The sequence below is a fragment of the Coffea eugenioides genome, chromosome 5, assembly GCF_003713205.1.
Source record: "Coffea eugenioides isolate CCC68of chromosome 5, Ceug_1.0, whole genome shotgun sequence".
Taxonomy (NCBI): domain Eukaryota; kingdom Viridiplantae; phylum Streptophyta; class Magnoliopsida; order Gentianales; family Rubiaceae; genus Coffea; species Coffea eugenioides.
The window spans coordinates 47,587,151-47,602,971 of NC_040039.1; the positions used below are offsets into that span (position 1 = coordinate 47,587,151).

The 15,821-nt window shown below is 32.8% G+C and overlaps 1 protein-coding gene across 1 annotated transcript; it reads left to right on the plus strand.

Annotated features, from left to right (window-relative positions):
- Positions 1-4,126: 4,126 nt before the first annotated feature.
- Positions 4,127-5,813, plus strand: LOC113770420 (protein DOG1-like 4). Its single transcript, XM_027314868.1, has 3 exons — positions 4,127-4,173; positions 4,278-4,778; positions 5,489-5,813. The coding sequence occupies exons 2-3, from the start codon at positions 4,335-4,337 to the stop codon at positions 5,708-5,710; spliced, it is 666 nt and encodes a 221-aa protein (XP_027170669.1). The 5' UTR covers positions 4,127-4,173; positions 4,278-4,334; the 3' UTR covers positions 5,711-5,813.
- Positions 5,814-15,821: the final 10,008 nt, after the last annotated feature.

The following is a 15,821-nucleotide window of genomic DNA, read 5'->3' on the forward strand; positions in this document are numbered from 1 at the left end:
CAGAAGTCCGGACAAGGAAAAGTCGAACCAAAAGAAAAAAGTTAGTGCAAAATGCAAGTACCTGAATTGAATCTGTTTTGCGGGTTCAAACTGCTATTTGGAGTCAGTCACCACACACATGTATATGCATACATGCTGGTAAGACGAGAAGACGACGAAGAACAAAGCAACAGAGCAAGAGGAGGAAGATAGAGATGGCACCCACCTAATTTTGGAGTGAAAATTTGTTTTCCTTTTTCTTCCTTTTTTTTTCTTCTTTTCTTTTTCTGTTTTTGGGAGAAAAGGCTACACTTAGAAAATTGGAGGAATCTGGAGGCGTGATCTAGAACCATGATAGCTGAGCAACAAGCCTGAACGTGGAACAGAGGCGTGGTCTTCTAACCATCCACGAGAGGGGTGAGATAGTCATTTTGATCTAACTTCAATAGGCTTGGGCTAAGGGATTGAAGAGCCTTACAAGCCCATTTTTAATGCCTCATAAGCTTGGGCTAAATCTTTCTAATTAGGACCACTGGACAAGAAAAGATTGAAACTCCTTAGTGGCCCATTTTGGATACACCGGTCACTGGTGTAGTCATCACTCATGCCTAGACTGTGAGCAGTGAGAACTGAGAACCTGATGGTAGATAGAAGTATTGAAAGAAACGAAGAATTACAGAAGAAGAAGATGACTATACCAGTACCAGTGGGAGAAGAAGTGGGGCCCAAGCTGGTTCGATTTCTTTACTTCATTGGCGCTGGATGTAAGTACATGCACTTCCCTGTGCTTCTATAAAATATTTTGATTTTGTGTAATTCGTTTTTTTTTCTGTTTTTTTTTTTACTAAATTCAAGAAAGAAATTTTATGTTTTGCTTTCATTGTTTTGGTTCAGTTGTATGCACTGCAGCTATTAACAAGTGGAGGGATTTGGAAAGGAAGGCTAATATTCAGAAACAGCAAAAAGAGCTGTTGGAAAATCCATCACCAAATTCACATGGAGTACAAAATGCTGTGGAGTAGACTTAGGAATCAAATAATACATGCTCTTCAAGGTTCTTGAGGACCCTTTTATCATAACAATTGGATCTTTGTCATATGTATTGAATTGGAGAAATCTAGGTGATTTTGCTTTATGAATTGGATGATATAATTTTTTGGTGATCGAGTATTATTAGACTATCCCGTAATATAAGGGTGTGATTCTATGGGGATAATTTGTCGAATTATATTCTTGCAGTAGTCACAGAGGTTATCACATAAATAATATGGACACTGAACATCTTTAGTTTCCTTTCCTGTGAGTTGTATTCCTCAATCTAAGATGGTGCTCTGATGATTCAGTCGAAAGAAATGCCCCTTGAATTATAACTCAGGAATATAATTAATCAATAGAATGTCGTGTTGCTGCGTCAGGTCTCCACTCGTTGTGGTATAGTTCTATTTCTTTTCATCGTATTTTCCTTTGCTTCCCTGTTAGTCTGTTGCCTTGCAGTTTTGGAGCTTTGCTCACTTCTGTTGGTTTGTGTAATCCCTTTTAGAAGGAGCATTCTTATCTGTAGGACCAATGAACATTTGACGGACTGTCATTTAAGGTTCTTATCGTAACTAGAAGGATTAGTGGCTACCAGAGGCTAGGGAATCATGATAGCTTCAACTAAAAAGTTGGACAATGAGAGTGCGAATGTAAAGCTATACTGCATTAGGACAGATATAGAATGGGCCAAGAATTTGATCTTTTGACTACTCATTTACTTACTAAATTAAAGGACGTTTAATGTTAAGAATTGAATTGAAGTTTAAGACTGATTGACAATAATGATGGACAAGAAAACTTTCAGACTAGTATAAAATCCTTTTTATTCTCTGTGCAGCAGGAGTGTAGCTTTTTTCTTCATCATTCTTTTAAAGTGTCATACTGTAATTCCTCTGGTTTTACCCTGCAAAGGTGCCGTCTTTGATCAGGGGCTAGAATTATCTTAAGTAGCCACTGTTTGTCCTTCCACTTGTGTCTTGTTGAAAAACTTATTTCCATGATTACCATGAGTGTTGATCACATATTGTAAGGCAGCTGTGCTCACCTTTTTTTTTTTTTTTTTAATCCACACGATTAACTGTTGTATATGCATTTATGTTTAGATGTGGATGGTCAATGTTACTCGTCATCGATTCTCTGCATTTCCCTTGGTTGAAACAACCTTGTAAATAAAACTGTTGTCATGGGATGGGAGAATAGTAGACTAGCACAGAGCTTACCTGGTTAACCTATTTGACAGAATTACCTCCTTAAGAAGGTTAAGGAAATAGTTGTAACGTAGATTGTCATGTCAAAATAAGATTGGATCATTTTACTGAATATAGCTATTCATAGAGTAGGGCAGGGCTTTACGTGTAAGAGCAATGGTAGTTGGATTTAAATGGGGTTTCTTTGGACTTGCTAATTCTTAATAGGATTCCCTTTTTCTTGGTCATCGATTATGTACTGATTTTCCTGTGAGTATGGATTCATTTACTGCATTAATGGATAACATGACACAATACTAGAATCTACAAGTATTTTGGGTGTTTAAGTAAACCCAACTCTTTTTTAGGACTCTGGTTAGGCAATTGGAATGGGTTAGGATGCTTATTGCTGCTGAAGGACTTCGAAGTGCATCAAATTGATGTTCTTTTGGCTGAGCTAGGATTTTGCATAGCTGGAATGATCTGTTAAGCTCCTTTTGTATTGATGACAATGGGAAGACAGACATATAACTTTTGTAGGATTTGCTAAAGTTGAGCTGGAATAGCTAGCAAGCGTCAAATATTACAGCAAATCTCAAACCAAACAAGCTTGACTTCATAAAAAGATGTTCAAGATTGCAGAAAAGATAAATGAGCTAAACATGGATTATATCAGTTTTAAAGCAATGCTAAATGACATTTAGCATTCTATCTAAAGTCCTCTAAAAGAGGGTAGGCCATCTATGGACTGTGTAACAATAAATACTGTCTTTGAGCAAGATTTTTCTTTGAAGAACCTTGGTACTTCATCAAACTCCTAATAGAAAGTTAAAGTATGAGTTCGAATTGTAGCAACTTGTTCCAACAAAGACAGTAGTGCCTAAATTGCACTAAAATTCTCGTGGAGTCCATCAACAAATCCCAGCTTCCAAGTGTTGTGCTTTTGTCCTTGGCCTTTCGAAGGTCATGCGAGACAATGTACAATACTTATGACGTCTAGTGATGCATATATTGTGAATGGACTTATTATTGTTCTTTGTTTTGCTCCCCAAGTTGGAAAAGCGACCGCCTTGTTCACATGAAGTTTGCAGGTTTGTGCTATTTTGTTGCTTGGACTTGTTTGTGGATCAAAAAATAGTGCAGCAGAAGATTAGGCCTTGCTTCAAGCATCTTAGCCGAACTTTGGGGAATCAGGGATGGCCTTGAAGTTGCCTTTTCTGTCAATCCAACATGCTTAGAAGTGGAAGTTGATTGCTCTGATCTTATCTATCTCATCAAAAATAATAAAAGTGATCCTAGTATTGCTGATAGCAGGTTCCTCTTTTCATAGTTCCAGGAACTCAAAACTTCCCTACATCTTTCAGAAGGCAAATACAAGTGCTGATAGACTAGCCAGAATGTGAGGCAATCTAGACTCTTAAAGTTTTGTGGTTTTTGATGTTTGTCCTCATGATTTAGTTTCTGATATTCAGGAAGATTTGAGGGAATTTATGTTTTAGGATCCCTGTTTTTACCAAAAATGGAAAATGTCAAAGTAGGTGTAGGATTAAGCGAGGGAATTTCACTTGAGAGGCTGGAGTTTCGTCATGGTTGTTGGACTGAGCAGCCAGTGAGCACAAAATCGGGCCACTAGATGCAAGACAATTAATTAGTCTGAGCCAGCTTTATTGACCTTTTGACTTCAACTTCTCATATTCATTTCATGTGCCACTAGAGCCCATCGTTTCACTTCCATTTACCCTAAATATTCACTGCAACTTCAGAAGAGCCCGTTCGGATTGAATTTTTTAGGAGTTTTTTTTTTGGAGAAAAATTATTTTAGCACTTTTTTGGACGTGAGCATATGAAGGAAAAAAAAAAAAGTGATTAAAAATCTCAAGCATTACATGATGAAAGCTTGGCAGGTTGTGAAGCTAGCTGTAGGCTGTAGCTGCCATGAAGACTGCAGAACCAACCACTCATATTCTTCCAGGTAACCCCCATTCACGCTCCTCCCCTTCAGCAATGATCAACCCACCACCGTTTCCACCCCCCATTACTCCACAATAAAACCTCCCCTATATCTTTTTCCTCCAGGCACCTTATTTCCATAGCTAATACTACAGAAAAGAAAATAACAAAACCCCGAATCAAATGAGCTTCCAACGGTTTTATGAGACCTGGTTCGAGCAGCTCCACCAGCTTATGAACCAACTCAACCGAGCACCGCGTCAGCCAACGGCGGAGGAAGAGAACCACCAGCTGGTTCAGAAGGTTATGTCCCACTACTCCGAGTATTACCGAGTTAAATCGATCGTTGCCAAGCAAGATATCCTGTCAGTCTTCACTGCACCGTGGGCCACAACCCTTGAGCGATCCCTCCATTGGATTGCCGGCTGGCGGCCCACCACCGCCTTCCACCTTATTTATACTGAGGCCAGCATCCGTTTCGAGTCACAAATCTTTGATATCCTACGTGGGCTTCGTAATGGGGACCTCGGTGACCTCTCCCCAGCCCAGTTCCGCCGTGTAAGTGAGCTTCAATGCGAAACTGTCCGGGAAGAAAATGCTATCACTGATGAACTCTCTGAATGGCAGGCATGCAACTGATGAGTTTTCTTTCTTTCTTTCCTTCTTTTTAATGGTTCGATTTCTTTTCTTTCCTGCCCAAAAAAAAAAAAAATTCTTTTCTTTCCCCACTTTCATGTACTTTCTTTCGGGTGAAGTAGTTGCAATTTTTTAAGATTTTACTCAAAACTATCTCTAATTTACTTTTTTCAGCATTGACTTGTAACATTTCCCATGAGAAGAATTTTGATGATTCATGCATCAGTTGAGCAACCTTGAGTAAATAGGGAAATCCCCTTTAATCATGTATGCTACAAATAAATGCATCCCACATATAGCTTCGATATTTCACTGTAAATTTCAATGCTCGAGAATACTGAATGGGCATTAGTTTGTTAATCATGATATATCAAATAAATTCTCCCCCAAATGATTTTACATTTGAAGGCAGCTTATCTTATATTCAGCTTTATTTTGTTGTTTAGATGCTTATTCCTTACATTTTCTGCATTGGTAGAATTAAATTCCTTATCTTGAAGGCAACTTATATTGGTTAGTTTTCTATTTTGAAAGCATCATCCTTTAAAATTGCCTGTTTCATCTCCCTACTTTCTGTTCCAAAAAAAAAAAAAATCCTTACCTTCTTCATAGGTGAAATTGGTTTTATTTTCGTTTCCCTTAAACTTCTAGAAAAGGACTTTATAGACGTCTTAACGGATAGATGTGTGGACTGGTGTTAGGATGGGGCAAGTGATTTCGTGGGAATGCATAGCGATGGTGATGGTGGAAAGATGGAAGTGCTGGTGAGAGTGGTGGAAAAGGCTGATCAGCTGCGGCTGAAGACTATTGATAAATTGGTTGAGCTGTTCACCCCACGACAAGCTGCAGAGTTCTTGATTGCGGCCGCCCACCTCCAGTTTGGTGTCCGAGCATTGGGTGCCACTTATGATCGTCGACTCTAATGTTATTGTTGCAGAAGTATTGCATCAATAAAATTAGTCCTATCTATCAATAAATTTGAAGCATCTATCCATCTCTTGACAATATTTGAGTTCAAAAAATCGATCTCTTGACAATATTGAAGGAAATCAAAACCAAACTTTATTTAGTAATTGCCAAACCGCAGTATGGTTTATTGTTTGTGTCCGAGTCCGTGAGTGTTTATATTGGTTTTGATAGTTACCTTTTAGTTAGTTTAGATTGGAAGTCCTAGTTTAACCAGTAGTTATTATTTGTTTCCTTTCTTTGTGTCTAATTAAATTGGCAATTGAAATCTTGACTGTACCACAATTTAGGATCTGTTTGGCAAGGGAGTTTTTTGTCAAGTTTGTCTCCTATAAGTTTTTTAACAACTTTAACTACAATAATCTCAAAAAAAATTTCAAATTTTTTAAACTACACACTTCAGAATAATCAAAATACATAAAAAAAAAATTTTCCCTTCTTTCTTCTTCCACCTCAACCCATCACCATCTTCGCCGCCAACCAAGACCGGCGAACCGGCGCCGACAATCTCTTCTGGGGCCAGGCACCTCTCTTTTTTTTTTTTCCTCTTTCTCTTCTCCCTCTTCCTCTCCTCCTTCCTTCCTCTTCTTCCCTCTCCAGAGGGAGAAGATGGGGAGAGAGGTTGTGGGGGAGAGAAAAGGGGAGAGAAAAGGTAAAAAAAAAAAAAAATTGTTTCTGCTGCTTGTTCTGGTGTTCGAGGAAGAGGTGGCAGGGAAGGGAGAGAGTGAGAGCGAAGGGAGAAGAAGAAAAGAGGAAAGAAAAAAAAAAGAAAAAGAAATGACAAAAAAAGTTTTCCATCTTAAAAATTTTTTTTACAACTTATACAGTAAGTTACAATAAAATTTTAAATAAACATCTAAAAAGCTCATTTGCCAAACAGGGCCTTAGTTTCCTTTAAGTCCAATAGTTGAAGTCCGAATTCGAGGCCCTGTTTGGCACCCTAGTTTTTTACCAAGTTTTTTAGCTACTAGTTTTTTAACAACTTTTGCTACAGGAACCCCAAAAAACTTTTCAAAGTTTTTTACCTACACACTTCAAAAATTTATACACAAAAAATTTCTCAAAAACTTTTCTTCCTCCCTCACCCAACCCACCACACCAGACTCCGCCTCCACCACCTCTCCCGGCGCCGCCGGTAACCTCAAAAAAAAATTTTGAATTTTCGAGTCCCTCACCCTCAAAAATTTATTATATATATTATATATTTATAATATTATATATTTATATATTTATTTAAACATATTATAAATATTTTATTTTATTTAAAATATATTTTTATATATTTATATAAATATTATATACCATATAAATTAATATTAATATAAATATGTAATTATACATTTATATAAATATTATATATTATATATTTAATATATATAATACATATTATATATATTACACATTTATGTATATATATTTATGTATATTTATATACAATTATATTATGTATTATGTATAATATAATACATTTATACATAATATTAACACACAATATTAATTATACATTTATACATAATACTAATACATTTATATATTTATATTAATTATATTAATACATTTATACATAATATTATATATTTATATATTTATAATATATTAATTTATATATTTATATAATATTCATTTATAATAATATACAATTATTACAATTGTAAATATATTTATATTATGTATTATATATAATATAATACATTTATATATTTTTATATACCTATATAACTATATTTATTTATAAATGTATTATAAATGCATAAATATATATAAATAATTGAACAATATTAATTATACATTTATACATAATATTAATATATTTATACATTTATATTAATTATATTAATACAGTTATACATAATCATCATATATATTTATAAATTATTAATTATACATTTATATAATATTCATTTAAAATATATACATTTATAAATATATGTATATTATGTATTATATATAATATAATACATTTATATATTTTTATATAAATATATAAATATATTTATTTATAAATATTTATAAATGTATTATAAATGCATATAAATATTTAAACAATAAAAATTATAAATTATAAACAATATTAATTATACATTTATACATAATATTAATACATTTATACATTTCTATTAATTATATTAATACATTTATACATAATCATCATATACATTTATAAATTATAATTTATACATTTATATAATATTCATTTATAATTTATACATTTATACTAATTATACATTTATACATTTCTAAATATATGTATATTACGTATTATATATAATATAATACATTTATATATTTTTATATAAATATATAAATATATTTATTTCTAAATATTTATAAATGTATTATAAATGCATAAATGTTTAAAAATATAAAATTATAAAAATTATAAATTATAAACTACTCAAAAATATGTTTTAAAAATACCTCTAAAAATAATCCAAAAAATGTCTACAGTAACATTTCAAAAACTTCTACAAAAAAGTTTTTCACCTTAAAAAAACTTCTACAAAATTTTTTCAAAAACTTCTACAGTGCACTACAGTAAAGTTTTAGACAAACTCCCAAAAAACTCAGGTTCCAAACAGGCCCCGAGATTTTTGAAGAGTTGAGTTGAATCTTAAAAAGTGAATTGAAGAAAGCCTTGAGAACTTGTTGAGTTGAGTTATGAGATAGGGGAAAACCTCTCAGAAATGTTATTTGTGAGTTCTTGTAAGCGAAATGTTACAATTTGATATTGTTATTATTGAATGTTAGAGTTAATAAAATGGATTAATCTTTCCTACACTGACAGTGTATACACTATCAGCGTTGGATGATTGACAACTATGCAAAATTTGAATTTGAAATTCAACTGTTGCACACATGTCATGAATCCAACGATGATAGTGTATACACCGTCAGTGTAGGAAAGATTTACTCAAATAAAATTATTATTGAGTATTTGTTTGTGTGTTTATTCTCTTCTTCTTTTCTCATATTTTTTATATATGTTAAAATGACTTCCATTGTTCATGATTTTTTGTGCTAATAAGTGGTATTAGAACTTTGAGTTTTAATTATGGGGCTTATTTGCGAAATTAATGCTCAAAAATAGAAGATTTATTGTTGAAAATTAGGACACAAAATTGGTCCTAATTGAGTAAAGTTTAAAATTTTGAAATATGGATTTGTATTATTTACAACATTATGCTATTTTTAACTTTGATGACAAAAATCAATTTGAAATTTAAAGTATGACAATGAAGGTGTTTTTTTCCAAACTATAAGAATTTGGGATATTGTTCAAAAAGGGTTCATGAAACTTGCAAAAAGCATAGAATTATCCAACAATACAATTAAATAGTTGGAGAAAATTGACAATTAGACCACAAGACACTTCATTATCTCACTACCAAAGTCTAGTTGCATGTATTCAAAAAAATTCATGCATATAAAAATGGCAAGGGAGATTTGAAAATTTTTGATGAATTCTAATTGAAGTGCACTTGAAGATAAAGAAACCGTGTTCCAAAAAAAAAATTGCAAGTGGTTGAAAAAGAAAGTGAAATTATTAGTGAAATTAATGATATGATTGAAGATCGTGATGAAGTAGAAATTCTTGATTTTGTGGGAGTTGACGGAATTATTTGAAAAAGAAAATCAACTAATTGAGTTTGTAGAAAACAATTATAGAATGAACGATTTAGTTGACGATTGTGGCAGTGCTAAGATTGATATGGCTGTCAATGTGAACCAAACAAAACAAAATTATGGGGGTGTTGAAAAATTTAGTGATGGTAACCATGATGTTGTGATTTTGGAAGATTTTATTAGCGATAAGGATGAATTAAGTTTTGAAACATTCAATCAGACATGGGCGAACATGTTTGAATTTTTTGATAAAGGTGATCAAATCAAGAAATAATTCAAGAAGTACAAGTTTCTTCACTGCCACGTGTAAAAATGAAATTGAAAATCAAATATAATTTGGCATTTCACGTCGTTTATATAACGATGGAATCATCCCTAGCGATTCAAATTCGAAATGGAATTGGAGGTGACCACATGATGAGTTTGGTTTGAGAGAGATAATAAAATTATGACTTGATATTATTATTATTAAGTTTTAAGTTAATAAAATTATTATTGAATATTTGTTTGTCTAAGTCCATTCTTTTTGATATTTTAGTTAGCTTTGTGAGCTCCAATTCAACACTTTTCTTTGAAATTGCGGTCCTAGGAACTTTTTTTTTTTTTTTTCTCTTTTTTCTATAGTTGGGGTGACGTGTCACGTAGAGGTTTCATGCGTGCATGCATGGCAACACCTGTGTGCTGATGAGTGCTCATTCGCCATTTGCCAACAGAAAATTCTGCAGATGACTCAAACAACCACCGACTCAGGGGTCAGCTTAATTACTCAACTTGCCAGTTCCCACTTGACAGGATTAACTTGTCTCGCTCGGATTTTTGTGGTTGAGATGGCTCTGGTAATCAGGTTCTGCTGCTTCATCTCTCTCATATATAAAAGAAAGCACCAGAAATATCAGGGTAGGATGTCTGGCATTTTCAACCTTTTTCTTTCCTTTGAACAAAATAGCTCAGTCTTGAATTGAATACTGTGAATTCTGGCAGCATGTAGGAGATTAGAAAGGTTAACGTTCCAATGCATATCTGGCTTCCACTCATGGTTTGTGAAAAGACCATCTTGATTCTTGATACGGTTAGAAATGGCAGATGCTTTTTCTAACACGTAGAAATCTATTGTTAGATACATGATGCATCAATTAGCAGATCAACACTATAATCCCTAGAAGATTATTGTGTCAATTGTATATAAAGAATCTCGAGAAAGACATTGTTGTGTGGCGTATCAATTTGCCCATACTTGTGCACACAGCCACTTGGTCCTTCCCAAGACGACGCAGCAGTATTTTACTTCACATAGTTATCATATGCAAAGTCCAAACGCGCATAGCCTTTTTTTTTTTTTTTTTGGAAGAGTAAGCGGGAGGTCTCGAATTCTCCGGACTTCTCACTTATCCTTCCTTCTTCCGTCGTATCATCAAATCTATTTCTTCTCCGGGCATATACTTGAAACCCCATAAGAGCAAACCCGCATGGTTTTATAGTATTCCGTGCATTCTTATATATTCCCGGAAGCAGTGCCTAAACCTTTTTGAGAATATGTATGAACTTTAATTGTGCGTTTATAGATCAATACATAAATGTATGACCGTATGTGCATTTATATAGATGAGAGAGATTCAACAACTAAAAAAAGATCGATTCTTTTGTATTAATTGTATTTTGCCCCTTCAAACTTGTATCTCATCTTTATTTCACATCATAAACTTTAATTTTGGACACTTTTTATACAAACCTCTGAGATTTATTCCGTTTATGTCCAACCGATAGTAACACTAGTAAAACTAACGAAATAAAGGATCGCTCATACAATGTAGTCTCAACTACTCTACTAGGTGCTAGTGTATTGATCATGTGGAAAAGTACATTTTGGCTACAGTCTTCGCATCTCTTATGGCTAGTTTAGGAGTTTAGGATGGGAAGGAAAAAAAAAGGATAATATCCTAAACCTTCTCTGAGATTTTTCTTAATATCACTTGGCACTCCTAAGATTTTCAAAATATCACTTATCTCCCTTACTTTTGTTATTTGTGTAAAAAAATTTTTTTTTAAAAATCCTAAACTACTCTTTCACTTGCTAAATAAAAATATTTTTAAACTACTTTGTTCACTTTAAGAAAACTATCACCTCAAAAAAATTTCTTGTTGTACTACCACATCACAATGTTATACCCCTTCAAAATATAAATTTGAAAAATAAAAAAGATATTTTGGTTTGTGTAATAGTTACTAGGGGAGGTAAGTGATATTTCTAAAACTTTAAGAGTACCAAGTGATATTAAGAGAAATCTCAAGAGAGGTTTTTGATATTATCCCAAAAAAAAAGAGAGAGAAAGATGTTAAGTGGACAAGAAAAAAAAAAGAAGGAAAAAGATTTTAATGCTATTTGGGAGTTTAGGTAAGAAATGAGATGATTTGAAATATATATATATATATATATATACACGCGCGCGTCAATAAAAATTTGTTTGATACATATTTGAAGATAAAATGGACATTTTGAAAACTTTTGTTAGGCTCTCTCAACTTTCCTTCATTTTTTGACCACATTTGGGCAGAAAATTTTATCAACTAGAGCAACAAGAGACCATCCATTCTAATCATCTGGTTTTCTTTCTTTTATCTCTCAAAGAGTACCAAACATTAGAAAGAAGGTCTTTTGTTTCACTTTTCTTCCTTTTCTTATCAAATCCAAATTCCCAAACTAGCTATTAGTGTTTTGCTAATGCTATTATTGATTGGATTCGAGTGAGGCAAATTTGAAGGGTTAGAGTACAATTAAAATTTAAGATGCAAGGTGAGAATGGTGTATAAATTCAAAAGTGCAAAATAAAATTACTTCATCTATAAATGCGCAGACTTGTAAATATATGAAGGCATAAGTAGCGAGTAAATATATGAAGGCATATGTAGCAATAATGGAAATAAATGTGAAAATAATGAAACATGAGCGCAAACATACATGTCAACGAAACATGCAAGTGTAAATAGATGTGCCTAGAAAATAATGCTAACGTATCTAGATGTATTCTCTTTAGCTATGCTGGGATTGCAAGATTTTTGACTTAATAATTGCATCAATTCGCCCTTGGACAATTATATATTAACTAAACCAGTAAATCTAATGAGATATTAATTGATTGGCAATGCTTATGACATAAGTTCATCATATCAGTGAAAAGAATTTTAACCCCGCGAACGGTATATACACATCTCCGCACATTCTTGCTTAAAGAAAATTAAGAGTACTTCAAATATTCAACCATTCATTTCATGATCATATGACAATGAAAACCATATGACCTACATCGTTTTGCGAATGTGAAAACAGTTTTTTATCTGCGACGCAATTAACAATTCATACCAGAAATAGGGAACAGAAGCATAGTTAGAAGTAGAATATGCATTTTCCCAAACCACAAGCCTGCGATATAATTTTCGACCAAAAAGATACACAGTGGCATAACAGTAACGAGCCAGTGAAGTCATTATTGCTTGCATGCATTTCCTTAGTCCTCGCTTCTCAGCACAACATTAGCGCACAAGGGTATATTTTCATACTCCCTCCTCCGTGCCATATATTTAGGGGCTGCTTGGTTAAAGGGTTTGGGAATCATAGAATGAAATAAACCCCTTATTTGTTGCTTGAGTTAAACCTATTGGAATGCAATCTTTGGAATCATTTCTAAAAAATCGGACTTCCTTCATTCCCGAGCAAATTGGGAGGTTTGGGACAAAACCCTCAATTGATTCCCTCAGACAATATTTATGACGGGCCTACTTTCTCTTTCTCTCCATCACACGCAGCACCTTCTGTTCTCCTTCTTCATCAGATTTTCTCTCTCTTCTTCTTCATCTCTTATCCAAATTTTCTTCTTCGTTGCCTCTGCAATTTTCTCTGTAATTTTCTTCTCCGTTGCCTCTGCAATATTCTTCTCCGTATGCAAGCTTTTCTCTTCCTTCTTCTCTGTTTTTTCAGGCTACTCACTGGTTAGCTAAAAATAAAAAAGAAAAGAAGGGAATCTGACACAATAATACTAACTGGACCAAAATGCTATGCTCTAGACCCATCACCTTCTCACTTTTATTCCACTCACGCTACTCGTTGTGTTTTCTTGAATTACGCATTCAATGGAAGCTCAGAAACAAAGGGTCAATCGATTCTTGATATTTTGGTTATTTGATCCGTGAATACTAGTATAGTTTGGGTGGGCTTCTGATTGCCTTGTACCTATTTGTAAAATTGTTTGCCTAAATACCTTTCAGTTTCATAGTTATGGGCATTAAATACAAAACCTGCGAGTTTTCCATAAAGAGCTGGTATCTTATGAGTTATTTTTTTTTTTTTTTTAACTTTCACATATTTAATTTATATTAAATACAAAACACACTAGTATTCTTTTGGGCGCTATTTAACCAGTTTTTCCTATAAAGAGATGGTGTGTTTCCCATAAAGAGTTGACACAAAACATACTACAAAACCTGCCAGTTTTCCATAAAGAGCTGGTATCTTATGCGCTATTTCTTTTTCTTTTTTTGACTTTCACATATTTAATTTATAAATATAAAACATACTAGTTTTCCTTTGGCCGCTATTTAACCAATTTTTCCAATAAAGAGTTGGTATGTTTCCCATAAAGAATTGGTACAAAACATACTACAAAACCTACCAGTTTTCCATAAAGAGCTGGTATGTTATGTGCTATTTAACCAATTTTTCATATTTAAACAAATTTATGAAAATTAAAATAACGTATTTGAAAATTGCGTTTTTATTTGGAAGAACACATTCCTTGGATGCATTTTTCACCCTTTGGGAAGAGACTCAAAAATCGCCATCCTTTGGGAAGTTAGTTTAAAAACTCCCTCTTTTTGGGAATTTACTCCTTGTTAATGCAGCCACTACATTTATTTTCTGGTATTAATTTTTTTAAAATTTATGATTTTCTTATGTTTTATCAAAAAGTTAATAACTATTGTAGTTACAATTATGGAGATGTTAATTTGTCGTATGTGTAATTCTTTTATTTTATAAGAATTGTTATATCATGGGAAAATTTGGAATTTAATTGCATTTAATTCCGAAACACTCATCAAACCAAGCATCAAGAATTGGAATGATGCTAATTCCAATGTGTGAACCAAGCTAGATATTGGAATGAAAAGTTTAATTCCAAAACCAGAGTCCATGATTCCATTTCCATTTCCGATTCCAATCTGTGAAACAAGCAGCCCCTTAGTTGTGTTTGGGGATGTGTATTTTTTATGCATAGTATACTTTATCAAAAAAAAATTTCTTTTATTTCATTTTTACCCTTAATCATGTAGTAATCAAAGTAAAAAAGTAGAAAGTAATTTTATCACATTTGTCTTTATGCATCATTAATGAAGGGTATAAGGGGAATTTCAAAGTATAAAGTAATTAGAAATGTCAAATATGACACATATTTTGGGACAGTAAAAAAAGAAAAGTATAATATTTTCAATGGGACAGAGAAAGCAGCATTTTTCTCTAAAAAATCACAACCTATAAATTAACAAAACTCTTTTTCTATGTTCGTTGCTTTTGGATTTTGTAGCTATCTCGTTTCCCATATTTTCTTCTTTTTTTTTTTTGGCCCGGAGGTTGAAGAAACGGGGTTAAATTGAGCAAGTTTATGGCTGGATTTTACTTCCAGAAAAGAGGAGAGAATACAGAAATTTGTTCATATGCAGCTTTGAACAATGAATCAGTTGGACTAGACTTGTACCTTGAGATATTTTGAGTCTTTGACTTTCTAGTTTCTATACGCAAATCTCAGAACCGCCAGTTTTCTGTATACGACTTTGTAGTTTGAAAAGTATTCGCTCTCGGTATTCAGTATACACATGACGGTCAACTTCTTCAATTTTCAGCCGATTATTTCAACTTCCAAGTTCCAACTACTTAAATTCAGAAATTATTTCCCTTGGCTCTTTTACCTATTTTTGTTTCCCTTTATAGTGTACACATGCCATTGTTCATTTAACTTTCTTCTCGCATCCGCACCAGGCTAATTTTATTGGATGACAAATCATCACTTAAACTAACGAGTGCAAACGAATCTAATCAAATTTAGCACTTTAGTATTTAAATTTGTTCAATTATTTTAACGAATTTTGTAGTTGTCGAATCGAATTTGAACAAATTTTTTATTGAATTTAAACTCTTTAAATTTAACTTGACTACTCAGTGAACCAATTTTGAATAAATTTTTACCATGCCGAATCGACGTCGATTCAAATATCAAGTAGTTGGTACATTTTTTAATCCATTTAAACTGAATCTTTTCACTTCATCCCACCTATAAAAGCCAAAAAAAAAAAAAATGAAAGTAAAAGAAGATAACACAAGACAAGACTAATTAATAATTCATTATTGCAAAAAAAAAAAGAATAAATACAAGAGAATATATTTTTTTTTTAAAAAAA